This window comes from Buteo buteo, chromosome 15 (assembly GCF_964188355.1).
Source record: "Buteo buteo chromosome 15, bButBut1.hap1.1, whole genome shotgun sequence".
NCBI classification, from domain to species: domain Eukaryota; kingdom Metazoa; phylum Chordata; class Aves; order Accipitriformes; family Accipitridae; genus Buteo; species Buteo buteo.
In genome coordinates, this window is record NC_134185.1 from 21,421,926 (window position 1) to 21,446,653 (window position 24,728).

The 24,728-nt window shown below is 48.9% G+C and overlaps 1 protein-coding gene across 4 annotated transcripts in view; it reads left to right on the top strand.

Annotated features, from left to right (window-relative positions):
* Positions 1-248: 248 nt before the first annotated feature.
* The window catches only part of FOXO3 (forkhead box O3), a 96,614-nt gene continuing 72,134 nt past the window's right edge, over positions 249-24,728 (top strand). The window contains exons 1-2 of one of the 4 annotated variants that reach the window (XM_075046733.1): positions 249-575; positions 1,040-2,322. In XM_075046733.1, the coding sequence (XP_074902834.1) occupies positions 1,723-2,322 (600 nt within the window). In that variant the 5' untranslated portion in view covers positions 249-575; positions 1,040-1,722. Of the gene's footprint in view, positions 2,323-24,728 lie in introns of all 4 variants that reach the window. The other 3 variants (XM_075046735.1, XM_075046734.1, XM_075046732.1) reach the window with 3 other exon arrangements.

Genomic DNA, 24,728 nt, shown 5'->3' on the forward strand with positions numbered 1-24,728 from the left:
GGCAGAGTTACCGCATGCTCCGAGGGACCTGAGCGCTTCCCGCCTAGCCGGGCGACGCGGGGCCGCGGCGGTTCGGGCGGAGGGGCCGCGCCGGAGCGGCGGGGAAGGCGCTTTCCCCGCCGAGTCCCCGCAGCCCCTCCAGCCCCGGCGGCTCCCCCCGCCCCGGGGCCCGCCGCTCCCGCCCCGTCGGGGCGGCCCCTTGCGCGGACGCCGCCCGCCCCTCCGCCCGTGGGCGGGCCGAGCCGTGCGGTGCGGTTAGGTTGAGGCTCCCTGCGTGTGTCTATAACTTTGTGTTGCTGCCGGTGGTTGTTAGGAGGAGGGATGTGGAAGTCGGCGGCGAGCAGGGTGACAGGCTGCTCGGGCGGGCTGCGGCAGGCTGGCTCGGCGCGGGCGGATCGGTTGCCTCTCGCCGGTTGCTCGCAGAGGGAGCGGGCGGTTTGCCGCTTTCCCCTCCTTCGCCTTTAAAGGGAAGGCTCCTCGGAGCTGAAGGCGCAGGAGCAGGAGGAGCAGGAACCATGCAGCAGCGCTGCTTCTTCCTCCCGTGAATTCGGATCCCGATTTCTGACGGTGTGGAGGTGGCTGTTGATTCCCCCCCCTCCCTCTCCCCCTCGCCCTCCCCTCCCGATGTGGCTCTCCCTGCCTCTTCTGCCTGCGCTTTTTAAATGACTTGAGTGAAGAGGGGGGGGGAAACTGTCAAGATGGCAGCAGCAGGAGCAAGGAGGTTATGAATGTGGTGTTGATGCTGGAACAAAACCTATTCTCTTTGGCAGCCCTAGGGAGGGCTTAAAGCTTCTGGACCTGTTGGAAGACTGGCGATTTGATTTGTTCCCGTTGTGTTTGCTTTTTCCCTGCGAGAAGAAGGATTTATTATCTTTTTTTTTGTAACCGACCAGCCCCCGGGGTGGCCTTCTCCCGCCCCCTGCTCCGTCGGCTGCGAGATTTTGGGGGGTTGCTTGCGTGTGGCTTGGGGGGCTCCGCAAAGTGACAGGCTTACGCTAGCATGCAGTTGGATGTGTGCTAAGACTTCGGCTCCCTTTAGGGCGTTCTGAAGAAGGAGAAAAGTCTTCGGCGTAATCTGAAGGACCGCTCTCCCTGCCCTCCTGCCGAGGGAGGGGGGCAAAGGACCACCCCCCCCAGCCCCCCCAAGAGGGAAGATAGCTGCGGAAGCGACGAGGAGCCAGCTCGGAGGCGCCGGGGGTGGGGGTGGGGGTCCTCTCCCGGCTGGATACAGCGCGGTTCCCGCTGGAGCTACTTCTGCATCCGCATGGAGTGAAACATAAACAAACGCACACACGCACCGCGGGAGCAGCGGCCGCCGCTCCGCCGGCGCGGAGGGCAGCGCCGCGGGCACCTCCGGCACCGCCCGGCCCCGCGCTGCCCGCCCTGCGCTGCCGCTCCGGCTCCTAATCTGATTTTTTTTTTTTTTTTTTTTTTCCCCTCTCCTCTCCTCTCCCCTCCCTCCCCCCTCCCTCACACCCCCCCCTCCCCCTCGGCTCCGGAGTGCGCATCGCCCGCGGGGAGCGGGGCTCGGGGTGCAGCGGAGAGCCTGCCAGCCCGTAGCGGAGAGCGGCATGCCCGCCCGGCGGCCCCCCGCCTGCTAGGCTCCCGTCGGCACCGAGGAGGAGGAGGAGGAGGAGGAGGCGGCGGAGGAGGAGCGGGGTCGGCGGCCGTCCGCCCCGTCGCAGCGCCCCGCCGCCGCAGCCGCCCGCGGGGGAGACCAAGATGGCAGAGGCGTCGCCCCCCGCCCCGCTCTCGCCCCTGGACGTGGAGCTGGACCCCGAGTTCGAGCCGCAGAGCCGCCCCCGCTCCTGCACCTGGCCCCTGCAGAGGCCCGAGCTGCAGGCCAGCCCAGCCAAGCCCGCCGGCGAGCCGCCCGCCGACGCCGCCTCCATGATCCCCGAGGAGGAGGACGACGAGGAGGAGGGGGGCGGCTCGGCCATGGCCGTCGGCAGCGCGGCCCCCGCCGGCGGAGAAGCGGCGGCGGCGGCGACGGCCACCGCCGTCCCGGAGGAGGCGGCGCGGCTGCTGGCCCCGCTGCCCGGAGGCGCCCCGGAGGGGCCGAGCCTCTCGCCGGGGGGAACGGCGGCGGCGGCGGCGGGCGGCGGGGGGCTGAGCGGGGGCCCGGCGGCGGCGGCGGCGCCGAGGAAGTGCTCGTCGCGGCGCAACGCGTGGGGCAACCTCTCGTACGCCGACCTGATCACCCGCGCCATCGAGAGCTCCCCGGAGAAGCGCCTCACCCTCTCGCAGATCTACGACTGGATGGTCCGCTGCGTGCCCTACTTCAAGGACAAGGGCGACAGCAACAGCTCGGCCGGCTGGAAGGTGAGGCGGGGGGTCCCGGCGAGGCGGCGGACCCACCGCGCCCGCCCCGACGGGCGGGCTGCCCGCGGGGGATGCGGCCGCGGAGCGGGGCGGGGGGTGGCGGTGGCGGTGGTGGGGTGTTCGTGTGCCGGCGGCTTTCCCCGACGGCAGCCGGCCGGGCGCTGCTGCTGGTCGTGCTGTCGCCTTTGCTTATTTTTCTTTTAGTTTTTGGGTTTTTTTTAAGGGAGGGGGTAAGAAAAGTTTCATCTCTTTCCTGTTGCTGTGTGCAAGCGGTGAGGGCTGCTAACTCGGGGAGCAGGGGGGATGCTGGAGCGGAGCTGGCTTCTCTGGTGCACGAGTGCGTAACCAGGGAAGGAAAAAGAGGGGAAGGAAAAAGAGGGGGAAAATATTTTTAAGGCTGGGGTTTTGTTTAGCGGTGGTGTTTAAGTTATAGGTACCTGTGGTGTAACTCGTACTGGAAATAAGCAGAGTTGCTTTTGTGCAGGGTCAGTCTGAGCCTCAAAGCTCCAGTACAGAACAACTCTATTATTTTCGTCAACAAATACCCCAGTGGTTTCCCACACGTTCCTCAAAGGCCATAGAGGGAAATTCGGGTCTTGACATTTCCTCATAAAGTTAATCAAAGCATGGAGTTATTGGCCGCTCAGCCACGGGAACGCTTGGTTTGCGTTTCCTGCGGTGCCAGTGTATGCGGGCACCGTCTACTGACAAATCCCATATATCCAAGCATTTTTTTGTCCAGCATTGCGACAAGTTAGCAGCTAAGATTACTACTGTTTTAATAAGTGAGGGAAAAAAAATATATCTGGCTTTGTGGCTTGTTTACTTAGCGCGTGCAAAAGCACGTTGCAGGCAGGCAGGGTTTTGCTCTCAAAGACAGAGTCTAATAAGGCCTACCAGCAGCCAGTGCTGCACGTAAAGCACATTTGAAGTGACTTCCAGAACTGCTTTTTTCTCCTCATTTTCCATGTCCATCTATTAGTGTCTGTCGGACGCGGAAACATCATGTACTTGCAGCTATACAGAAATGCAGGTGCTGCTTGGTGTCGATACTGTTTGCAGAGGGAAATCCCGGTACGGTTCAGTTGCTGCCGAGGGCCAATGCTGGCAGCATCCGAGACCGAGTTTTTGAATGGATGGCTGAAGGCGAATTTGCCGGGAAGTTTTACTGTGTTACAGAGAAATTAAATTTCCTCTTTGAACCTCTCTAGCTTTGGATCAGGGGATAACTTACAGTGTATAAATCAGTCAGAAATACCGTATGGATGAAACATTTCTGGCAGTTTTTGTATTAGCATCCCTGTCTCATATTTTGGTGCCTGAGTAGGGCTTGCTGCTAGGAATTGAAGTACAGCTGTATGATTTTTACCTTCCAAATGGAGCACTGTAGAGGAAGCATTTCACTGACAGACTTGTCTCAGGCTGGGGAAAATAAAACCACAAAGTTTATTGGTGGCATAGCTAATTCAAGACAAGGCTTTAAAAACAGAGATCCTTTTTACAGCTTTTGTATCTGTATTAGGTGTTGAATTTTGATCTGACTTTACAAGTGCGACATGGAGTGTGATAAAGGGTTACGTCTTTTGATGACAGCCCGTGCCTTCCTAAGTTGTTTGGTTTCACGCAGAAGCAGTGATGTCAGCTGCTGTGACGAATCCAGCCTTTTTATCTGATACTTTGAATTTTCAGTAAATTCTCGATACCTGATTCAAACGAAGCCTTACCGAACAATGGGGCTGATACTGTTTCGGCTGAATTTGGTGGCAAAACTCCTGTTCACTTCAGCTGAAGCAGGATCTGGGCCACAACGCGAAGTGCTTACATTGATTAGTATGCTTAATACAGTCACAATTTTTCTGACAATTTATACTGTTAATTTGATATTGATCCCTTTGCTGAGCAGCATTAACTGGTACTTGGAGCTAATTAAAATGTTAAAAACTTGGATCCCTTGAGATTCCTCTGATATAATTTAGTTCAGAAGTTTCTCACAAGCCTTTAAGATGACCTTTCTCAGGAGATGCAAGCACACTGGTAGCAGAAAATTCTGCCTCTCCTGTGACTGTGAGCTGTCTCTGGAAGTTAGGGTGAGGCGTTCGATCGGGTTAACGGCAGGTGCAGTTGTGTGTGGGTGGTAGGGGCATACGGAAAGGGGCAAAGGAGAGGTCAGGAGCTAATAATTTGCCAGGCATCCAAAACTGTAAAATTTAATTCCTTAGCAAGGCTAGAGTTTCTTTTAATGTATGCTTATACATTCAGAAGAGGACTATTTCAGAAGAGGACTATTTCAGTTTCTTGGCTGGAACGTCAATTAGTTTGTGCAGAGGCAACACTCTTAAATAGAGACTCCATCTTAGTCTCCCGATGCTAAAACACATTATATGTTATTATCATCTTTGTTTCTCTCAAAGGTAATGAATACAACTCTTCAGGAACTAATGTCAGCTTTTCACATCAGACTTTTTCAGATTGCTAGTTACACTGAGATTTTAAATGAACAGAAGATAGTTCTGTATCAGAAGGCTTTTATCTTAATTTAGAATATTTTTACACAGCTAAATTCGTCTTTGAAGGCAGCAATCCCATTTAACAATATTCTGCTCTGGCACTGAGTGGGAAAATTGTCATTTTAAACAAAGGCAAGAAGAGAACTTGGTTTTATTATCTTATGTATTATTATATATGAAATATTAATACTGTTTCCAGTGAGATGTGCTGAATGCCATAATCCGTAAACATAGCTGGGATTATACTCCTCAAAACAATTATTTTAAGAGCTATAAATTAAAGTTACAACTATCACTTTTTTTTTTTTTTTTTTTTTTTTGCCTGGGGCATTAAAGCAGAAGTGAGTATTTCAGATGTGGTTAGGAAGGCATATATTACGTTTCCGCTAATTCAGATAAGGTTTGCCCAATACTCCCCCCCCTCTACCCCCCCCAACAATCTTCTTTGCTTCCCCCTCCCCATGGCCCCGGTGGGATGTTAGCTAACCTAATACTGCCTGACAGCTAACTAGGGCAGTAGTGTACGGTGCATCGCTGTAGAGCTGGCACGCTGCGGACGCTGTCGTGTGCTACGGGCAGCCTGGTTTGATACAATCCTGTACGCTTCCAAATCACAGGGAAGGCTTTAGCTACATACTTCAATATCCGCTTACTGTCCCGAATACTTACGGAGGGTCGGTATTTTTATTTATCATCACTGGAGGCGGGGAAAAGGTCTGCGGGTAAGCTGGTTTCACTCCTGTGAAATGCACTGTGCCAGGCGGCTGGTGCAGGTACTTCCACGCAGCTCCTCGGTGACCAGAACTACCCGTCTTCCCAAATTCAGGTATCTGTTACTCGGGTGATGTCCTGCAGTCACAAAACTAGTGTGCTGACTTAAAACCCCAAGTTTTTCCCCCTAAATATTTAGGATGCAGTAACTCACTTCACTCAATAGTCTTGAAATAGAAAACTGAAACACCTTTGTGTCCATGTATATAGTAGAGGTGCCTGGTTTCACTATAGCTCAAGTACTTCCATATCTCTTCCTATAATGTTATTTTGTAATTTCTTGCAGCACTCTCTTGTGAAACAGTCTTTTCTACATGAAGAGTACACTAGGGGGACTATTTTCCTCTTTGTTGAGTGGTGTGGCAAGACTATGAATCTGGTCCTTTATACGCAGATATCAGCAATACCCAAATTTAAATGCAGCTGATTTGCTTTGATTTGTTTTTTATATCAGACGCCTATTTGTTTTACACCTGTTGCATTCATCATTCTCATGAAAGATAAATTCTAGCTCCTGGGATATTTACTTTGAAGGGGAGATTTTTGTAAACTTTGTACATGGACATTTCATCATTCCTTACCATGTTTTATTGACCAATATGTACCGAAGGGCTGCAGTCGCTTCAGCATAGGAAATGCATGAGTCTCTTCTCTAATTATTGAGACTTGAAAAGACTTGAGAAATTTGCCAGCAATGTAGACAGATGTCTAAATCTGTTAGCCAGATACTGATATGCAAGATGTGTCAGACTTTTTTTACCATCTTTTTGCAAAGGATGTGGGAAGGAAGCATCACCACTCCCTGTTCTTATTTCTCCTTCCTCGGAGTGGCACACAGCGTCTTTATCAGGAGTGGCAGCATAAAACTGGAGTTTGCATCAGTTTCATTTTTCTCTGCTGTCTTTTTCTTCTTTTTTTTTTTCTTTTAAGACTCTGTTTCCCAGTTAACTGCTAGCATGAATATTTTTTTCCAGCCTTCTGTTATATTGTTATTTTTTCTTTTTTTTTTCTAATTTTGAGCTGCCTTGTTCATCTGTGCAGAAGGGTTTGGGTTACAAACTGTAGCCTGATTATTTTAAGTTTTGATCTACCAAAGCGAGCACGGGTTTAAGCACGTGAATGGATCCTTGGGACTTCACTGGGATTACTTGTGTGCTTAAACTTACTGCTTAAGCATCTTACCTGATCAAAGCCTTACTGTGTTGTGCTTTAACAAAATATGCAATAACATTTGTAAGTGAGTTTTGTGCTGAGCAATGTAGAGTGACGTGCGGTTCCAGCCCCAAAGTTGAAACCACTAGATAACAAGCTTCTTGTATCAAAGAGGAGTATACTTTAGTATCAAAGTAACAAATGACTTTTTAAACTTTCCAGTAGAAACCATATGTAGGTATTAGCGCACATTATTATTTTATATCTGTAACATACATCAAAGATCTCACTTTTCCCCAGCTCATGCAGGCAGGTGACAGCTATTAGAGGAGAGACACCGAGTAGCTCTCCCAGAATCATTGACATCGTTTGATCCACAGTGTGACAGTGAGGAGCACCTCCACTGAAGGACTTGTTAAATGCAGATATATACACATCGCCTTGGTGAATGTCATCAGCTGCAAAGAGTCACAGGCTCTGATAAACTTAACTTTTGATGTGAACGGGAAACCTCCAGTGAATGATGCCGGATAGTATTGCTGTGAGGTAGATCTGCATGATAAATACTGGAATCAACGTTCCTCAGTTCTTTAGAGACAGAAGGTTACCTAAAACACTCAAGCAACGTCGGCGTTGTCTGTAATAGGTTATAAGTGTCAATATTTGAGCATATTTAAAATAAGAAACTTGAGAGTCAGAGGTTGGCTCTTACACTTACCTGCGTGTTTGAAAGTACATGGTTAATGCTAATAAAAATTAAATCACCTTAGTGGCTTTTATATCCACTGTATTGTATTGGCTTGAACAAACACTGTCTGAGACTATCAGGCTGGGAAAGAGAGGTGTCCTGGCGCTCCTGCCCCGGGACGGACGTCCTGCGTCCGCTTGGTTTTGTCCTGGTGAAGGGAGCGGTGCCTTACACGCGAGGCCATTTTGTATTCGGGTCATTTTGGTGGTGCTACACCACTTTGCTGTAATCCTAGGAGATTAGGGGAGGCTGGGCACGTGCTGGTGCATTTAGAAAGACGAGCGATTAGGGTTAGCCCTGTGGTTTTGTAAAAGCTCTTTGTGCTGATGTGGACAAAGTAGGAACCCGGAGTCGGTGGCGTCCCTTGCAGAAGGCAGGCAGCGCTGGGGCGAGTGCGGCCCCCCCAGGCCCCCCCTGCAGCGGCCGGGCTGTTTTCAGCCAGCTTGCGTGGGGTGGATGGGGAGAACAAGCGTGAAATCACCCCAGGAGATTATGGTGAGTGTGCTGGGTTCAAAGGGAGGCCGAAGGGATTGCTTTGGAGATAAGGGAAACCTGAGGATAAACAGCTGAAGCATTTCTCTAGGTGGCAGCCTCCTAAAGGTGCCCTGCAAGATTTTGGCAGCCAGCTATCTTGCGTGGAAGTATGGAAAATCTTTTGTGAGGATTGTTTCTTACTTGCAGTGCAATTACAGTGGGTCTTAGTGTAGTGGTGGCTTGCCAAGGGAGAAACTGAACGTGCTTCCTCATACAGGTTGTTACTGAGACTAAAATCTTTGCACGTTCTTGTTTCTCTCCCGCTTTTTTAAAAACCTTACTACTATCTCTGTCACAGAAAACGTGCCCAAGGGCAGGGTTATGAAATGGCAGCGTTAGTTTCTTTTAAAGGCACGAGGCCCTCTGCGTTTCGAGGCAGACTCTCTCTGGAGGAGGGTGACCTCTGAGCATCCTCCCACCGCTGTTTCGTTTCCCCCCCTGCCGTGAAAAACTGCAATTCCCGAGTCGGCGCTGGAAAGGGGCCACAGCCTCGCCAGGTCCTGGGGCAGGAGGCACATCCAGGTCCCACTGCACGTAGCGAGCATCCCAGTAAAGGCCTGCCTGATAACACAGCGCTTGGGGAGGTGCAGGGTTTTTTTTTGATGTGGCTCTTCTTGGAGCCTACAATACATGCATAGCGCAGTGGTTCAGGAGCAAAATAAAGTGTTCAAGTAATGTGCATAGTCATTCAGTTTTCAGTAGTGCTGGCTCAGCACACCATGAGTTAAGTGAAGATTATGCTTAACCTTTTGTTTGCTCTTTTTTTGTGCTTCTACAAACTTAGGCTGTTCTTTTCTGTTACAATTTCCTGAGCATTGCCACACACTAAGCTTGGAAAATGAAGTGCATTTAGCCAATTTATGGCCTGACATATGTTAATTAACATTAATTACCTGCTTGAATAGTCCATTTAGCACTTATTATTAAAAAGTGGCTTGTCTACAGAAGGGGATTTTCCTTCAGTGTGAGATGTTTTGTTCTAACTTGCTTCAGAAGAAGTCAGGATGGGGTATCCCGTGCTTCTCTGCACGGCTGTACCAGTTTCCTGACGTTCCAGTTGTGTGTGTGGGATACGATTGCACCACTGACAGGCACCAACTCCTTACCCATGTGTATTTGACATTTATTTGACGTCGGTTTAGCTTTCCCACACAAACCAGCGTGTTTCCGAGTGGTTTTTGCTGGCGGTGGGTACAGCTTTTGCACCCCTGATTGAGGCAGCTGGAGGAAGAGCCACGCTTCTCAGCTCGCCAGGAACTGCAGGGAGATCTGGAAGCCTGCGGTGATGTGGCCCCAGCCCCTGTTTGGGGGTGGAGGGGTAGGACAAGCTCAGGTTGGAGGGGGTGCGTAGGAGCTGCTGGGGCGCACCGTGGTGCCCTGCAGGGAGGGCGTCCTCAGCTCTGCGTGGCTGAGGGTGATGGACCTTGAGGCTCCCGCAGCCGCTGAGAGTGGAGTGCGGTCTCCAACAACAGCAGGTTGTGTCCTGCTGTATTCATCAGCTGCGTTACCTAAATTATCTCCTGGGCAATGCGTTGGGCAAGGGTTGTCACAGGTCATTGGTCTAAAAACCTGTGAGATGAGGGGAGTAACAAACAGAGAGTACTCGTGCGATTTCCAAATACCAATGCTTAAAAAAAATAAATACTCCATTCCTCGATTCACCATCCCCCAATTCCTCATTCCTGTCTTGGGAGGCTCCAGGGACGTTATGTCCTACTTCACCTTCTCTATCCTCCCCTTCGTAACACCAGCCGGGGGAGTTGCGTGGTGCATGGAGTGCCTTTGTGGGAAATGGAGGGCTGGCTCGTAACTGCGCAGAGTGTATAGCTGCGTTTCGGTTGGGGATACAGCGTGGAGGCGATGAGGCTCCAGGACTGACGAGGAGCAATTTCAGGGCAGTGAAAGGGGTTGGGAACAAGCAAGTGATCGCGTTAGTGCTCTGCCTCATCCCTGCGGTGAAACGGCAAGGGAGCTGCCTTTCAGTGGGGCTGGAGGAGAAGAGTATCGCTGTGTCGCCATTGCTTTTTGCCAGAATGGTCCCTCCTGATGCTGTGCCTGGCTGCGAGGTCCGGGAGGAGCCCGTCTTGCCCTGCAAAGCCGGAGTCCTTTCTCTGGGCCACCCCCCTTGCATATTTGCTCAAGGACTGACATGCTCATAGCGCTGCTTTGCAGGGAATTTGAGGCAGGTCAGGAGTTGGTGTCTTGTTAATAACTCTCTGTGTGTGCCCTACCTGGACTTTGCTTATTGGGGCAATTTGCTCTATCTATACACTGGTACCTATTAAAAATAAAGGCTATTTAAATGCTCCTACTCGTGTAAAACACCTTTGTAAGATTTCATTGACAGAGAAATGCCTTTCTGGGGATTTGTACTGGTAAAGAAATGCCTTGTGAAAATTAGCTCTTACAACAGACTTGTGCTAACAAATTGAATGGATTGCTTGCTCGATCACAACATGCCATGTACTTAAGAGCTGAATTATGAAATGCTGGGTTCTCACTTGAACATGTTTATTTGGCAAGATGTTCTTTTGCTTTTCTTGTTTATTTTGTCCCCGCTGCTGAGGTTGCCACAAAGTACGCGTAAAGGGAGATGTGCGCTGGGACAGGAGGGCAGCGGCAGCCTGCGGATCGCTGCCGGAGGGCTGCAGGACGGTCCGCTTGAAGTGAGGAGGATGGCACGTGGCACCGACAGCTTGCCGTCACGGCCTTTGCGGCTTGTGCCTCCGGGTCTCCCGGAGAGTGCTGCCCGCCAGTTTTGGGGGGCAAGAGGCTGCCGGCAGTGGCTGCGGGGCTCTGCCTGTGCGACCTCCGGCTGCCGTACACCCGAGTGCCGTCGGGTGCGTTTCCGCGGGGTGAGTCACAGGATCGTGCCACTTCTGCGTCCCTTCACCCGCTGCCTGTGCCGAGGCGAAGGGTGGGTCCGTGCTGACGCCTCCGTGCCCAAATCCTGTTGAGAGCTCTGGAATGAGGGCAGGAGGCGGGAGCGCTGCCAAAGGTGCCGTTTTTCTCCTTCGACACCTACCTCTGTGGCTGCCTTCGCGCTTTGTGTTGTGCCGTGGGTCTGCCTGGAGGCTGCTCGTAACCCAGCCCTCGCAGCCTTGCCGTGCCTTCAGGCCAGCCCGCCGCCTCATCCCCGGCTTTCCGAGACCTTCGACTCTCCCTAGGGAGCAGCGGAGGCCGTGGGCATGCCCGGGATTGCGACCAGTGGGTAGGACGCAGTCCTAGGAAAAAGTTTTCGGTAGGTTTGGTGGCTTCTGAGTGGCCTGAGCCGAAAAGGGTAGATCCAGGCTGCTTGCCGGCACTCGAGCAGCGAGGTGACTTCTGCTTATCCCGACCCCAGAGGAGCGGGAGGCAGCAGGTAGGTTGGAAGGCTGATGAGGACAGACAGCGGTCTGCTGGGGGAGGACGGATGGAGGAGCACCCAAAAACATTGGCCCACGTCCGCTTGGGCTTCGCTCTGCCTCCCGGCTGCTGCGACTGCTCAGTTTGTAGTGGGAATGAAAACTGGTTTGCATGGGTGCAGCCCAGTTTATGAGGGTGCAACTGTCATGGGTAGATGAAGTAAAGAGAGCGGGGTCTGACTCTTGTCCCTGCTAAAGGCCATGTTAAAGCAGCATTGGGGCTCTCCTACGGTGTTGCAGCAGCATGCATTTGCATTAGTGTAAGTAAGACTTAAGCCAGCAGGGCTTAAAATCCTGATTGCAGCTGGGCCTGGACTCCCTGTGAGGACTGGGCATGACCAGGGAGTGTTAGTGACAGTGTTGCACTTAACTAAACAAAGCTTTGTTTAAAAACGTATTAACTACCTAATAATATTCTAATACAAACTACTCTTCTAGTCTAGACAGCCAGCACCTCTGACACTGTAGACGATTTGCCCTTATAACTCAGTTTTTTTCTCATGCTGTACCATGTTGGTTTCTACATGTTTTCCAAAATAGCAGAAGAATAAATATATTGTTCTAAAGAAATCATTTTAGGGCACAACTTCCAGGGCCATATTTGTTTCATCTAGAATGTGGACTGAATTATCTTGATACATACTCCAGTTATGTGTCAGGGCTCTTAAAACCTGCTGTATTTGTTTTTTTTTCCTCTCCACGCTAGCTTTTCAAGCAGCTATTTCAGCTCTCCAAAGACACGTTATGACCAGAGTTAGCCTCACTTTCTCACGTGAAATTTGCAGTGTAAACATGCCTTTAAATGTGAGACTTAATCCAGATGAGAAGTTTCTGACTTTGTGGGTATTTGTGAAGTTAGGCTGTGAACACCTATCTTGTGTAAATATATTTGCTAGTACTTCGTGGAGGATTTATCATTTTCATATATAAAATTCTAAATATGCTTAGTACATAAAATTTGGCATCTGATAAGTGAGAACTGCACTCTACAAACAATGTCTTTGTGCGAGACTCTCACAGGCTCCCACATTATCACCTTTTTTGCTCATTGGGTTTGTGCTGAGAGCAATGATGTGGTTTCCTGAAAGCCTGTAATCTACTGTTTGTTCTGCAAAACTGCTCTGGACCTTAACTAACTTTCAGAGAAATTTTTTTTCCAGGAATTCTTAGGAGAAGGTGACGCCAGTTCAAGTCGCGTCCTGAGATGCTTGTAAGCGGAGACACGTAGAGCTGCTGTTCCTGTTTTTGTGCAACATGATCTGTTGTGTTTAAAAGTTTCACTCTATGGGGGAACTCAAAACCATTTGTCTGAGATGTCATGTTTCAGACTGAATGGTGCTTCTTTAAGTATTCATCAAGACCTACAATGGGAGGCTGCTGGTCCTGTGATGCCTTTGTAGGATAACAGTGTTGGCACCAAGAGTGATGCTGCCACTGAAGAGCTGTAAAAACTCTGAAGCATTTTGTCAGTCTTATTCAAGCGGCTTCTTCTTTGGCGTAGCCTGACCATATATATGGTCCAGATAAATGGGCCACATCTAAAATCTGTGATTTGCAAATGGAAGTCGTGTCAGAGCTCTGCATGGATTGGGCCAGAGGTTTCCAGCCTAGTTTGTGCAGCAGCCAAAAGCTCCGAACCTAATATTATTATTTTCATCATGATGTTGACAGTGTGATTCTCACTTCCCATAGCATGTTGAGATTTATTTCTTGCCCCATTGCTCTTACAGCCTGGTTCATGCAAGGTGAAAATACTTCTGTTACAATGTACTAGAAAGTTTGCAGGCTTGGGGTAGGAGGGAAATCTTTTATGGGGAGCTCTTTTTTATAAAGCTCTGGGGAAGGGAGCCATGTGCTTAAGAAGGTATTTGAAAATCAATAGTGAGGCCATTTTACGTACAAAAAAAGAGGGAAAGTGTGTAGACAATAAGGTAGTGGCATACGGGGCTGGGAGGAGGAAGGATTCTGTGAACTGACAGTAGGGAGTAAATCAACCTGATGTATGTTCATAGACATCTGATGTCTACTGGGCCTAGTGGGGTAGCTTGGAGCAGGTGGAAGAAGCATACTGTTTACCTAATTAGAAACATAAATAAAATCTTTCCAACATTTTTCTAAATTAAAATGCATTTGAAGCATATGTCAGACTTCTCGCATCCAGGAAAGATCTCTAAAACCTGCCGTTCCCCAGGGAGGCTTTCTAGCCCACCTTTTTGAGGGCTCTGCCAGGTAACGAGTCCTCCTGGTCCGAGGGTGGGGTGGGATGTGCATTAGCAGTTGGAGATGTTGAGGTTCTTCCTGAGCACACCCGTACTCCTCTTTAGTCGGTGGGAAAAGGTCTATCATTGGAGGCAATAGACCAGGGAATTGGAAAAAACAAAGAAAATGATCATGGTTGAAATCATTGAAGATGGGATTTCACCTCCGTGTATTTATTGAGAAGCGGGTGATGGTGGGGAGCAGGGCCTGGGCTGCTGTACAGTCAGAGCAGCTCTGTATCTCCAGTGTATTTTAGACACCAAGGAGACAAAGATGATGCTAATTGCAAGAGAAACTACTTAACTGCTTTGTATTATGTGTGAAATGAAGGGGGAATAACGCTGATTGAGTGACCTATTTTGACTTTCTCAGTTTAACGTTTTAGTCTTTTTCTGGACAGTGAATTATAATTTTATCAAATCCTGCTGGAAATAAGTATGTTGCTGGGCAAAGTATTTTATCCTTGCAGTTTTAACTGCAGAATTACCTGTTGCCGCTTGACTCGGTGGCAAGAGTTTCCTCTTTCGGCTGGAAAAGTCTTTTGCTATGCAACACAGTGGCAACAGGGTTTTTTTAATACAAAATATGAACCTGTCACGAAGAATATAAAATAGGTCACTGAAGGAGTCTAATTTAGAAGGAGAAAGGGCATAAATCTCCACCTCTCTCTGATGACAGAAGGCCAAAGTACAGCAGAAACGTTTCCCTGCTTGTAAAATGCTGGCCCTGATACCAGAGAAGTTTTTCTGTTAAAGGCGCAACTGTATCTAACCTCCGTACAAGTTTTTCGACTTTATTTTCAGTACGTAACTGGATGTTGCATAAGGGGATTCTTAAGACGACGAAGCGCCTCCGTTAGGGTCTGCTCTGCTTATTGTGCCGTTACAGATTGTTTGCTGTTTTGGACTGGTGTCAGGCAGAATAATACTGAATAAGTCCCAGATGAATGTGGGTGGTGAAAGGAGAAAAATAACTTCAAATAAAGAGGGGTATTATCAACTGAGGAGCCAGTGTTGATCCTATGGTGCTGAAAAATGGAAGCAGGAAAAAGAGTCTCTTTTTTGCTTTTTTTTTTTTTTTTTAAAGATGGAAAATCTTAGCTGAAAAATCTGTTCTGACCAGAGTTTGGTAGTCTACTTAAACTTGCAGCAAATTGGCATTGGTGCAGCAGCAGTGCGAAGTATTGAGAGGGAGAACAGAAGTACAAACAAGCCCCCAAAACTTGAGAGGATCCTCAGATTCTTTGTCCATTTAGGACAACATGACCTGTAGCGTCACTTGCAGCTGCTGGATCCAAGAGTATAAATAGTGAAAAGAACACTGATTTGGCCAGGATAAAATGTTCATTTTGGGTTTTTCCAACAGCTGTGTCGGGACTTAATCCTGGCAAAAGCTTCTCACGTGTCATTTTTTATTCAGGCTCGTACTAAGCATGTGGAATGACAATGTTCTCTAATGGAAGGGGGAAAAAAAAAAAAAGGAAGAAAGTAGTAAATTGAGAAATAGTGTGGATTTGGTGTCCCCTCAGCCTGAAGGAAAAAGAGTTTGCTTGAACAGTATGATAGCAGTTGTTTGAGAAATTAAGTATGGATTTCCTTTGATTGTAGTTGAATCATGACATCTTACTAAATTTATCCAGTCTTGAGTGCCTGGTTTCTGGTTTGACATTTTTGTTGGATGGTTGTTTTTTTTTGGTTGGTTGTTTTTTTTTTTTAATGCTCTGCATGGGCCTAGAGATGATAGTTTTCTTATTTTCTTCAGGAAACTGTATCAGGTGTCAAACCACCGATTCTTGCAGGTGCCTACAGGCATGTAGGGGCCAGCAGCTCTCTCCCTAGAAGCACCACGATACAGTGGGTGGATTTGAGCAATGCCAGTGATGGGTCTTTCCCATTTTCCAGGAGCAGACAAGGTGTAAGGAAAGTTGGATTTCGCATGACTTGACCATTAACTGCAGATTGCTGGAGTATCTGTGTGGATAGTTCTCACTGTTCAGTGAAGTGCTGAGCAGAAGTACTTAATAAGAGCGTACTTCATTTCTACAAAAATCTGGTCCAAAAAAATGTTTCAATATAAAAGCCAAGTAGTCGGGAAGTACAAAATGTCAGAAATAAAGTTGTCTCTAACACTTGAAATTACTTCTCATGCTGGCTATGACACTGTCATTAGTAACGCGCTCACACACTCTATCCACCCCCAGTCTCCTTGTTGGGCTGGATGCTTCAAGGGGTATTCAGGGTTTCAGCTCGTCCCCCGTGATCTCTGTGTGGGCCCTGTGCCATATTCGTTGCACTCAGCTCTGAGTAAAGAAATACACCCTTCCTGGTGTGCTCATCTGTGTCATTCGCCTCCCCAGTATCTGTGGGCTTCCCCGACGAGCACCGTCCCAGCCCTGCATCCTGTTCTCCCCTCCCTAAGCTCCTTGCCCGCCCTGGTCTCCCGTCCCAGCCTCCTTCCCTGCGATTCCCAGTCCTGCTCCATGCATCCTCCCTTCCTTTTCCTGTCATCTCCCACCCCTCTGCTCACCTCCCCTGGTTTTCGTATCTGCTCTGCTTGTCCAGCTTGCCTCTTTTTTTGTCCAGCTCCCCCTTCCACATTTCTCCCCTGCCCCAGGATTCCCCCCCCCCCCGTTCCCGGTGTCTTGCCAATCCCAGGCCACTTATCCTGTTTCTAATCCCAGTTTCAGTTCAGGTTTGCAGAGCTATTAGGGATGGGGAACAGGGTTTTATAGTAGGAAGTGTTGGACAATACAAGGTGTAGGTGGGGCTCACAGCACCACCTATAATTTACAACATTGTTTATTATTTTTAACTAATCCACCCTTAGGTAAGCAGTCCTGGTGCTGTCAGTGTGCAAATCCTTAGTCACTTGGGTAGTCTTGTTCCCTCTGCTGATAGTGTATACAGAGGGGTTGCTCATTTGTGTAAGAGATGGAGGATCCAACCTTAGAGAGACTTCGATCTCTATTTTAGTGTGGCCTGAGCTAGACAGCAAACAGTGTCTGAGATAATGCAGTTCATAGGGCTACTGAGCTGTCCCTAAAATATTTAATGGCACGTGTAGTAATTGCTCTCATTTCCATGGTGTGGGGCTGTTCCTTTTTCCTTCCCCGTTGGTGAGAAGAGGGGAGACAAAACAAGTTCCTCAATAATACATAAGACATGAAGGTATACAGTCCACGGTCACACCATATTCTGCATCCTCTATTAGGTGCCCTCTGACTTGGTGTATTTAGACTAGAAAATATAAAGAGCCTTTTCCTTGTATAGCTCCATGGTTTTCTTGTATCCTCTGCCTCTGCTGCTAACTTCATGCCTTGTCTTTAATGATTCTGGTAAATGCCTCCACATCTAGGTGGGAACCTGATCACAGGTGTTTTGTTATGAGAATTAGACTGAGAAACTTAGACTGAATTGTTGCTTAAAACAGCAAGGTGATGCCTTGGAGTACAGGAGGATGGACGCCTTTGCTGCTTTCACTGGGTGCAACTTAGCTTCTGTCACGGTCAGTAGGCTGCTTCCAATGGACTTCGTGCTAGATAAGTCATTTAGTGGTGTGAATAACCTTATATTGACCTTTTAAAGACTTTACGCATAGAGCATGCAGTTTATGAGTCTCTTGTTCCTTCGTGATAAAGTTCAAAACTTTAATCAGGTAACAGGGTGGCATGTCTTCTTTCCATCGCAGTAAAGTGCATGCAAACACGCATTGCAACAAATAGTGCAAAGGCAGATCTAGCACGCCCTGCTTCCTCTCCTGCAAGAGAAATCGGTTTATTCTCTGCCACTGCTCCCCAAGCCGTTTCAGCAGCTCGGTCGGCTGGGGGGTTCACTGGTGGTGGCTGATGCCTTTCAGGTACCGTGCTTCAGTTTCCCAGGCTATTGATGACAGCTGTTTAGTCACAGCCCTCTGGGTCACGATGTATGGGGATTTTCTGATGGTTGTGGTGACCTTGGGGGGGAATTAGACTGGATGTAATGTTTCCAAGAATTGGAGACGCCTGTGCCATTGAGCTGGTGCATGTTGCCGAATCAATTACTAGCATTGGCAGGATTTTGCTTTAGGGGAATCTCGCAGCTACATCACAGTCTTGTTATTAGTAGATTATTGTAAATTGGTTTTAATACAGAGCCAGATATTTGCAGGGAGGAGGGACCTTAAACAGTTGGTTTCTGTGAAGTATTTTCCCTATACGCAGCACTGTTGCAGGGCATACCCTGGCAGTGTATCTCACTTTTGTTTTCAGGAAATTTTTATCAGCTCCTGTGTGGAAATACACATTTGGTGTAGAATTGTCATCCTCAGGTGAGGAGTGGCTCTGTGGTGCCCCGACCTCCTCCAAAGCCGCTGGTGACAACCGAAACTCTCTGTGTGGAGATATTGTAACTTTAATGTAATGCGTTGAATCGTGATAAGGGGATTCGGCGCTTTTGTAACTCGGGCTGCTGCGGTGTAGGCCCCTGGTGAGCTTTTGCAGGGGGGCTTCCCAGCGAGACCCTCAGTTTTTACATGCAGCCCGCGGTCTAAACCCAGGTCACCGGCCTCTCCCGCACCCGTCGCAGTCGGGTGGCATGGAGCAGTTGCAACACGACGTGCTCGGGCACTTTTAATTTATGACCTAACAGATTGTGACTGTGCCCCTTCGCAGGTGACGGAGGAGCGCGCCGTGACCCCGCTTCACCGGCGCAAGCTTTGAGCCGCGCGGTTTTGGTCTGCGAGATGGGGGTCAGCCTTCGGGCTGCTCCCCTCTTGCTCTTCTCCGTTTTGTGCCCCTGCAGCGTGGTGTTCTCGTGGGCCTGCTCAGCCAAGGCCCTGCTTAGGTTAGCGCTTGCTTGTATATTAGGAAATGCAGCCCCCCCCGATTCGGTCGGTCCCTTCTTTACTGTGTTTGTAATTGACTGCCAAAGTGGTACATTTAATTCAAGTGCTGGTAGGGTTTTCCTCAAAACGCCTGTGTAGCGTTAAGCCAGTTAGGAGTTACAAATGTAAATATGTTTACACAAAAACGAGGAATGCACGAAAGCTGGCATTGCTTAAGCAGCCAAAAAGCAGCGTGATTATATGCTAGAGGGACGCTGAAAATGTAGGTTGCCGGAGCGCGGCTCCAGAAGTAAATCCCAACCAGAAGCGCTTGCAGTCCCTGCCTTCCAATGCACGGCCTGCCTGCTGCGGCTGCTGAGGCGACGGGGAGAGGGCTCAGGAGTCCGTGGGCATCCTTGTGGATTCTTATAGGAAAGTTTGAAATGCCGAAGGGAAGCATCGGCTGTATCTAAACGGGTCCTTCTTTTAGACTTTCCCAGGCAGCAGCAATATAGCCTGCAGTCGGGGGACCTGTGACGCTAGTGTTTCATAACTGAAAGTTAGGCATTTTTCACAAGCTGTCCTATTTCAGGTTGTGAGCGCGGGCACACGCACACCCCTCGCACACCCCCCGCACACCCCCCCAGCACATTGTTTACTTCCTCTGTAAGTTCTGGGACATTCAGTACTAAGGAGCATGATACGCTTGCATAAACACCCCAGCCAGATTTATCTCTCAAGCCTGTCTTTCCTTTCCTGTCTTGGAAAGTGATTAATCTGCAGCACACATTTTGTTCTTTGATTGCAGGGCATTATTCTGTAATCATTTACAGTTTTGCAGAGCCGTAGCAATAGCTTGATGGAGTATTTCTGTCATGTAGCCGGTGCTGTCGGCTGAAGCTTTAGCTGCGTAACGCAAAGGGAGCGTTACTGTGCAGCTCTGTGTCATGTTAAAACTGTTTTCTTTTTACATTGCGTGCTTTCTGTGCATTCAAAAACCAAATCAAATGTACATATTTAAAGTGCAGGTAAGTGTCTCTGCAGCAATACATGCTGGGGGCTGGTTTGTAGGTTTTAGAAACGGTGTCAGTACTGCAGCATGCTGACTGCCAGCTGAGGTTTTCCTATGCATTTGCGGAGGGTGGAGGAGTTTAAATAACTTTTGTTTTCCATGCTGCACATCATGTATTGAAGCCTACACCAGTTAGAAATTGGCAACCTGTGTAGGTACAAGAACCACCTGGTGTCTGAGGAAAACAGAAAAGGAAGAGATCGAAGGTGAATCAGAAAATCTGTCCTGAGATTGAGACAGCGTTGAGGCTTTTCCATGTGCCCTTTGTGGTTTTTGTTTGTTTTCCACGTTTTCTAGTGTGCGAGGAAAGGAGGTAGGAGAGGTAACAACCTTGAGTTAACATGCCGTGGGTTGAGATAAGCCTATCAAGCAGAGTTCTGTTTGATGCACGTGTCCAAGTGGTAAACCACTTCTTCTTTCAGTAAAAAGGTGTGAAAAGTAGGTAGAAAAAATTCAAAGAAAACTACATGGCCTTGGGTTCTGACATGTTGGTAACTTTATTTTTGCAAGATATGTGCACCTTTCTCTCCTACAAAGAAAAGAGTTTTTAATGGATCTGAAGCCAGTGGGTCTGGACCAATCACCCATGCCAACGAGCATCTTGTTCCAAAGAGTCTCAGAGATCTGGCCTACACACTGTGTCAGACAAAACACTTTTCCATCACCTTACAACAAACCAAAGCCCTGTAGTTGAAAGACAGAAGCCACACCACTGACATACGGTGTGCGAAGACCAGGGAAAACTGAGGGGCGCAGAGTGTCTGTTAACTGAGATGTCCAGAGGATCCTGTGCCAGAAGTCAGGACAAAAAAATCTTCCAACAGCCTTCCCTGTCAGTCTGATCTTGAGGGCAGGGCAGGGCAAAGGAGGGGGGTTCCCTCTGACTATAAATCCAGCAGTTGTTTTAAACGGGCAGGTGTCAGAAGAGTACCCTGCTCTGCCTTGGTGACCTGAGAGCGCTGGGCCGGGGGGAGCACCAGCCCCACATCTCCAATGATGGGCTTTGGAGCAGGCGGAGCAGGCAGCACAGACAAGTAGTGACATGGTATTTTTCTTTTACCCCCTGCCCTCTGATTTACTGACGTATAGGAGTATCTAGAGCATCTGATCGCAAATTTCACTTCTCCATCCCAGAAGTGCAAATTTCTGTAAAGTCCTCATGCAAATTCCTTAATTATAAATAAAGGGGAACTTAAAAGCAAGGAGGAGGAAGACTAAGGCTCTTGTGAAACAACAGCTGTTTAGGAAACCTACCAAATTGTGTAAGGGAGCAACAGGTTCAGAGTGTGTGTATTTATGGAGGTGTCCAATTGCTTGGTTGGGCTCAACCCCAGGATTAAGGTAGCTGTCCTGTGGTTGTTGGAGGGGAATGTGCCGCTTGGGATTGTGAATTTGCGCCATCTCCACCCCAGTGGGACGAGGCCTTCGGTTAGATGGCGTTTGAGGAAGGGGCCAGGTCCATAACATTTTCCTGCAGTTGTGAAGTAGTGCCAACGGCAAGAATCTTAGCAATAGGCGACTTTTCTTAGTGTCCAAGAAAGGCTGAAAATACACCAACCAGTGCCAGCCGCTTCCCGTACTCTGCGTTCCCCCAAAACCAAACGGAGCTGCTGCTTGTCTCCTGACGTGACTTCAGTCGCGCAGCCGATTTTAAGCACTGGTAAATGGGTGGAAGCCGCTCCACGCGGGAGGCAGAGCGGAGCGCAGCGCTGCCGAAACACAGCCTTGTGGTGCGAGTGCCTGTGCCCACGGCTGGGACCTGCTGGGGTGGGTTGTGGCTCAGCTTCGGGAACTGAATAATTCGTATCCAGTGCCCTGCGGTGGGAGCTTCCCCCCGCTGCGCTTGGACGTATGCCATGGGGTCACGGAGCCCAGGTTCAGCATCGCTCACCCCAAATCCCTTATCGCCTCAAAAGGGTTTGTAGCAGTTGTAGTTGTTTAACAGCGAGAGATGAACCCCGTTAATCTCTGTTGTTTATATCACTGTTCATACAGAGTGCAGCTGCCCACAAAGATTTCTAGGACATACTGGGTTCAGTACAAAGGAGCTTCACACTGAAAACTTGAGGCCCCATCCCATCAGGCAGAAAGGAGCCTTTGCCTCAGTGTGGGTTAATTATTTGTTAATAGCTGGCTGAGTAGGCAGGACAGTCATGGACAAGGCATGAAGCTGCTCAACTATGTCCAGAGTAATGTTTCTGGGAGTCAGGAGGGGTTTTCCTTAGCCCTCCAGAAGTGTCAGAGCTAATGTCATGCTGAAGTTATGAATCGTGCCAAAGCTTTGGGAGGAAAAGAAGCTTTGGGCTTGAACATGTTCAATTATGGAGGAATACATGCACTGAGAGCAAGATCCTCTTGAGTGGAACAGGTACCTCTAAGGGAGGTTTTGGATAAGGACCAGGTGCTGGGAACATCTGTCTGAACATCCCCAACCGCTTGCTGGCTGAGTGCAGTAAAAAGCTGCTGCTTGGAGCTCAGCTAAAAACTTAGTATGGCTGGGGAGGTGGAGGTGTCCGTTCCTGCATACAGCCCCCTCAGCTCTGTAGCTGCGCTGTTAATACCTTTACCTCCACACTTGTCTGGTGCGAGGGTGGATGGAAACAAGTTGTGTTTGCTTGAGAAAGACCCTTTGCCAAGCTGGACGGGTGAGTTTATAAAGTGATGCTGTGGGTGTCAGTGCAGAGGAGCCACTGGCCTCCTTGTCATGCATCACATCAGTGGAGAACCCCTGAACCGTGAAAGCGTCCCAGAAGAGGGCAAGAGCCTGTTTGATTGCACACTACCATTTTATCCTCTTCCAGCGCAGCCAAAAAGCATGTGTGTTCTTCACTCAAGGAGTTTGTTTTTAGGCAGAGTAAGATACACCACTGCTAAGTGTAGCTGTTGTGCAACTGCACAATTTTTGACCGTGATAGCTGCAGCTGGGTTAGATCTTCAGAGAGGACTTGTCCTGTGCAAGCCCCAGTAAGATATGTAAAAAACCCAGCAGAGACTGGAACCGACACTGGTGATATCTGAAGGAACAGCCGACGACAGGCAGCTCCCCTCCACCAACACCCCTCTAGCTCATTGCTGGTTTTCAGTCCTTTCTTTTCCCTGAACTGTGAGGCATCAGAGATCAAGTCCTGTGTATAGGTCACCCACAAGGGAAACTGGACATTAAATTCTAAACTTCTAACTAGGCTAACATTTTATTTCTTTATTTCATGCTAGAGATTGGTTCTGGGCGCAGTCTTGAAAGTACCTCCTGTGCAACATCGAATGCAGCCCGGAGAGAGGAAATGAAATCAGAAATGGAGAAAAGTTATTTTAATCATAAATAGCTGCGGTAGGAAGGTAGATGTTTATATGTGCAGTAGTACAGTACCTACTGTGTGTATTTTAGGAGAACCTGAGAATAGCAGCTGTGCTGAAGTACTTGACAGCGAAGTCAAATATAGTTTAGGTTAAAAAAAAAAGAAAAGAAAAAAAAAAAAGAAAAGTTGCCAGGGAGGGTGGATTTGCTGCGTGAAGTCTGTTGGTGTTATCTCCGCCGCACAGCACAGAACAGCCTGTGACTCCGGCGCTTGTTTGCGAACGCGGAGTTCCCGTAACGGGATACGTCCCGCTCCTGTCAGTGTGGTATTGTGCCGGGGTAGACACTCCCCCGCCTCCCAAATTTCCCCGAGAACCACAGGAGGCTGACAGCTTTATTTCTCCGAAGGCTGCCTTTTCTGAAGCGCCACTGGTTTTGCATCTGATGGACCTGTTGAGTTTTCGATCTATAGAGCTTGGAAGCAGCGAAGCCGCAGGCACTAAAACCAGAGCTCTTGCTCACGCGCCGAGGTCAAAAGGATCAAAACCTAAATTAAACTTGTCCCTGAAATTTGGCTCTGAATCACAAATTCAGGAAGTTGTACATGAAAATCGGTCTGGGCACTGTTTCTCTCTTAAGAGTTCTTCTGCTAAAAATAATATCTTGCGCTATAGTTATAAATAATACGGGCTTTTTTTTTTTTTTCTTCCCCCATCTAATTAAATTGTTACTCTTGCCACAATGAAGGGAAAGGGAAAAGATAATAACATGAATCTGGTTGAACAAGTATGTAGCTTGCAGGTTTCAGCTAGAGTGTTTGCAGCTGCAGCCGATGCTGAACCTTACGCTAATGCATTTAATTGTCAAAATGAAAAGAGGGTGCTCTGGAGAGATCGGTAGTGTTTTCTGCGTGTCCATCATTTGGGAAACCCTCTTGAAAGCTCACCCAAAGTGGGTTTTTCCTGCGCTGTCAAAATACAGAAGAAAGGGATTTTTATCTTATGATTTTTTTTTTTGGTGAAGGAAACTGCAGTGTTTTTTGTAAAATTGTGTTGGACCATACAGTAAGAATTTTTGATGAACTGATGTCTTACTAAAATGACAAGCAGTGGCCATGGATAGCTGTGCCATTACAAAGAGCGGCACTCGGCAGGTTTGCCGCAGGTAAATAGCGGATAAAGCTGGAAAAACGAACTTTCCTGCATCGTGATCGCAGCACCAAGATGCTCTTCGAAAGCTTCATGGGCAACCTGGCCGTGGCCGTCTGCCTGCTGAAGAGTAACGAAGCAGCCTGGCGAGACGGTACCTATCTCACCTATTGCTGCTTCTGTGTTAGCGCCCAGAAAAGTCCCGTGTGTTTTGCTGCTGGGATTTGTCAGCGGCCGCTGGGGCCTTTTAACAGCGTTGGGGGTTTGCGGTGGATTGCAGGGGCCGTCGGAGAGGCCATTTAACGCGGCGCAGCTCCTGGGAGAGCGCTGATAATGGTCAGTGAAAGCAGTAATCCCGGAGGCCTAAGGGGATAACGACAGGCAATAACATGGCTGCCAATCTTTAAGCTTAATCATGACATCTTTCAGGTGGCGAGAGGGGTTATTTTTCCCAGACGAGGCCACGGTGGGGGAAAAAAAGAAGGCTCCTCAAAAGCAGGGTACCGCGATGGGGCTGGCCCGTGCGGGTGGCAGAGCTGGGCACGGGCTCAGCGATTGCGACTTGCTGTCACTCGTGAAAAAGCGGCGAGGCAGCTGCGTTATTTCCCTGGCAGTGATGCAACGCGGGTGACACACCGGGACGGGAGGGACCGGCACGCTCTGTGACAGCACGGCATGTACAGGGTGTCAGCCGAGCAGGGCCCCCGCGGCCTCCG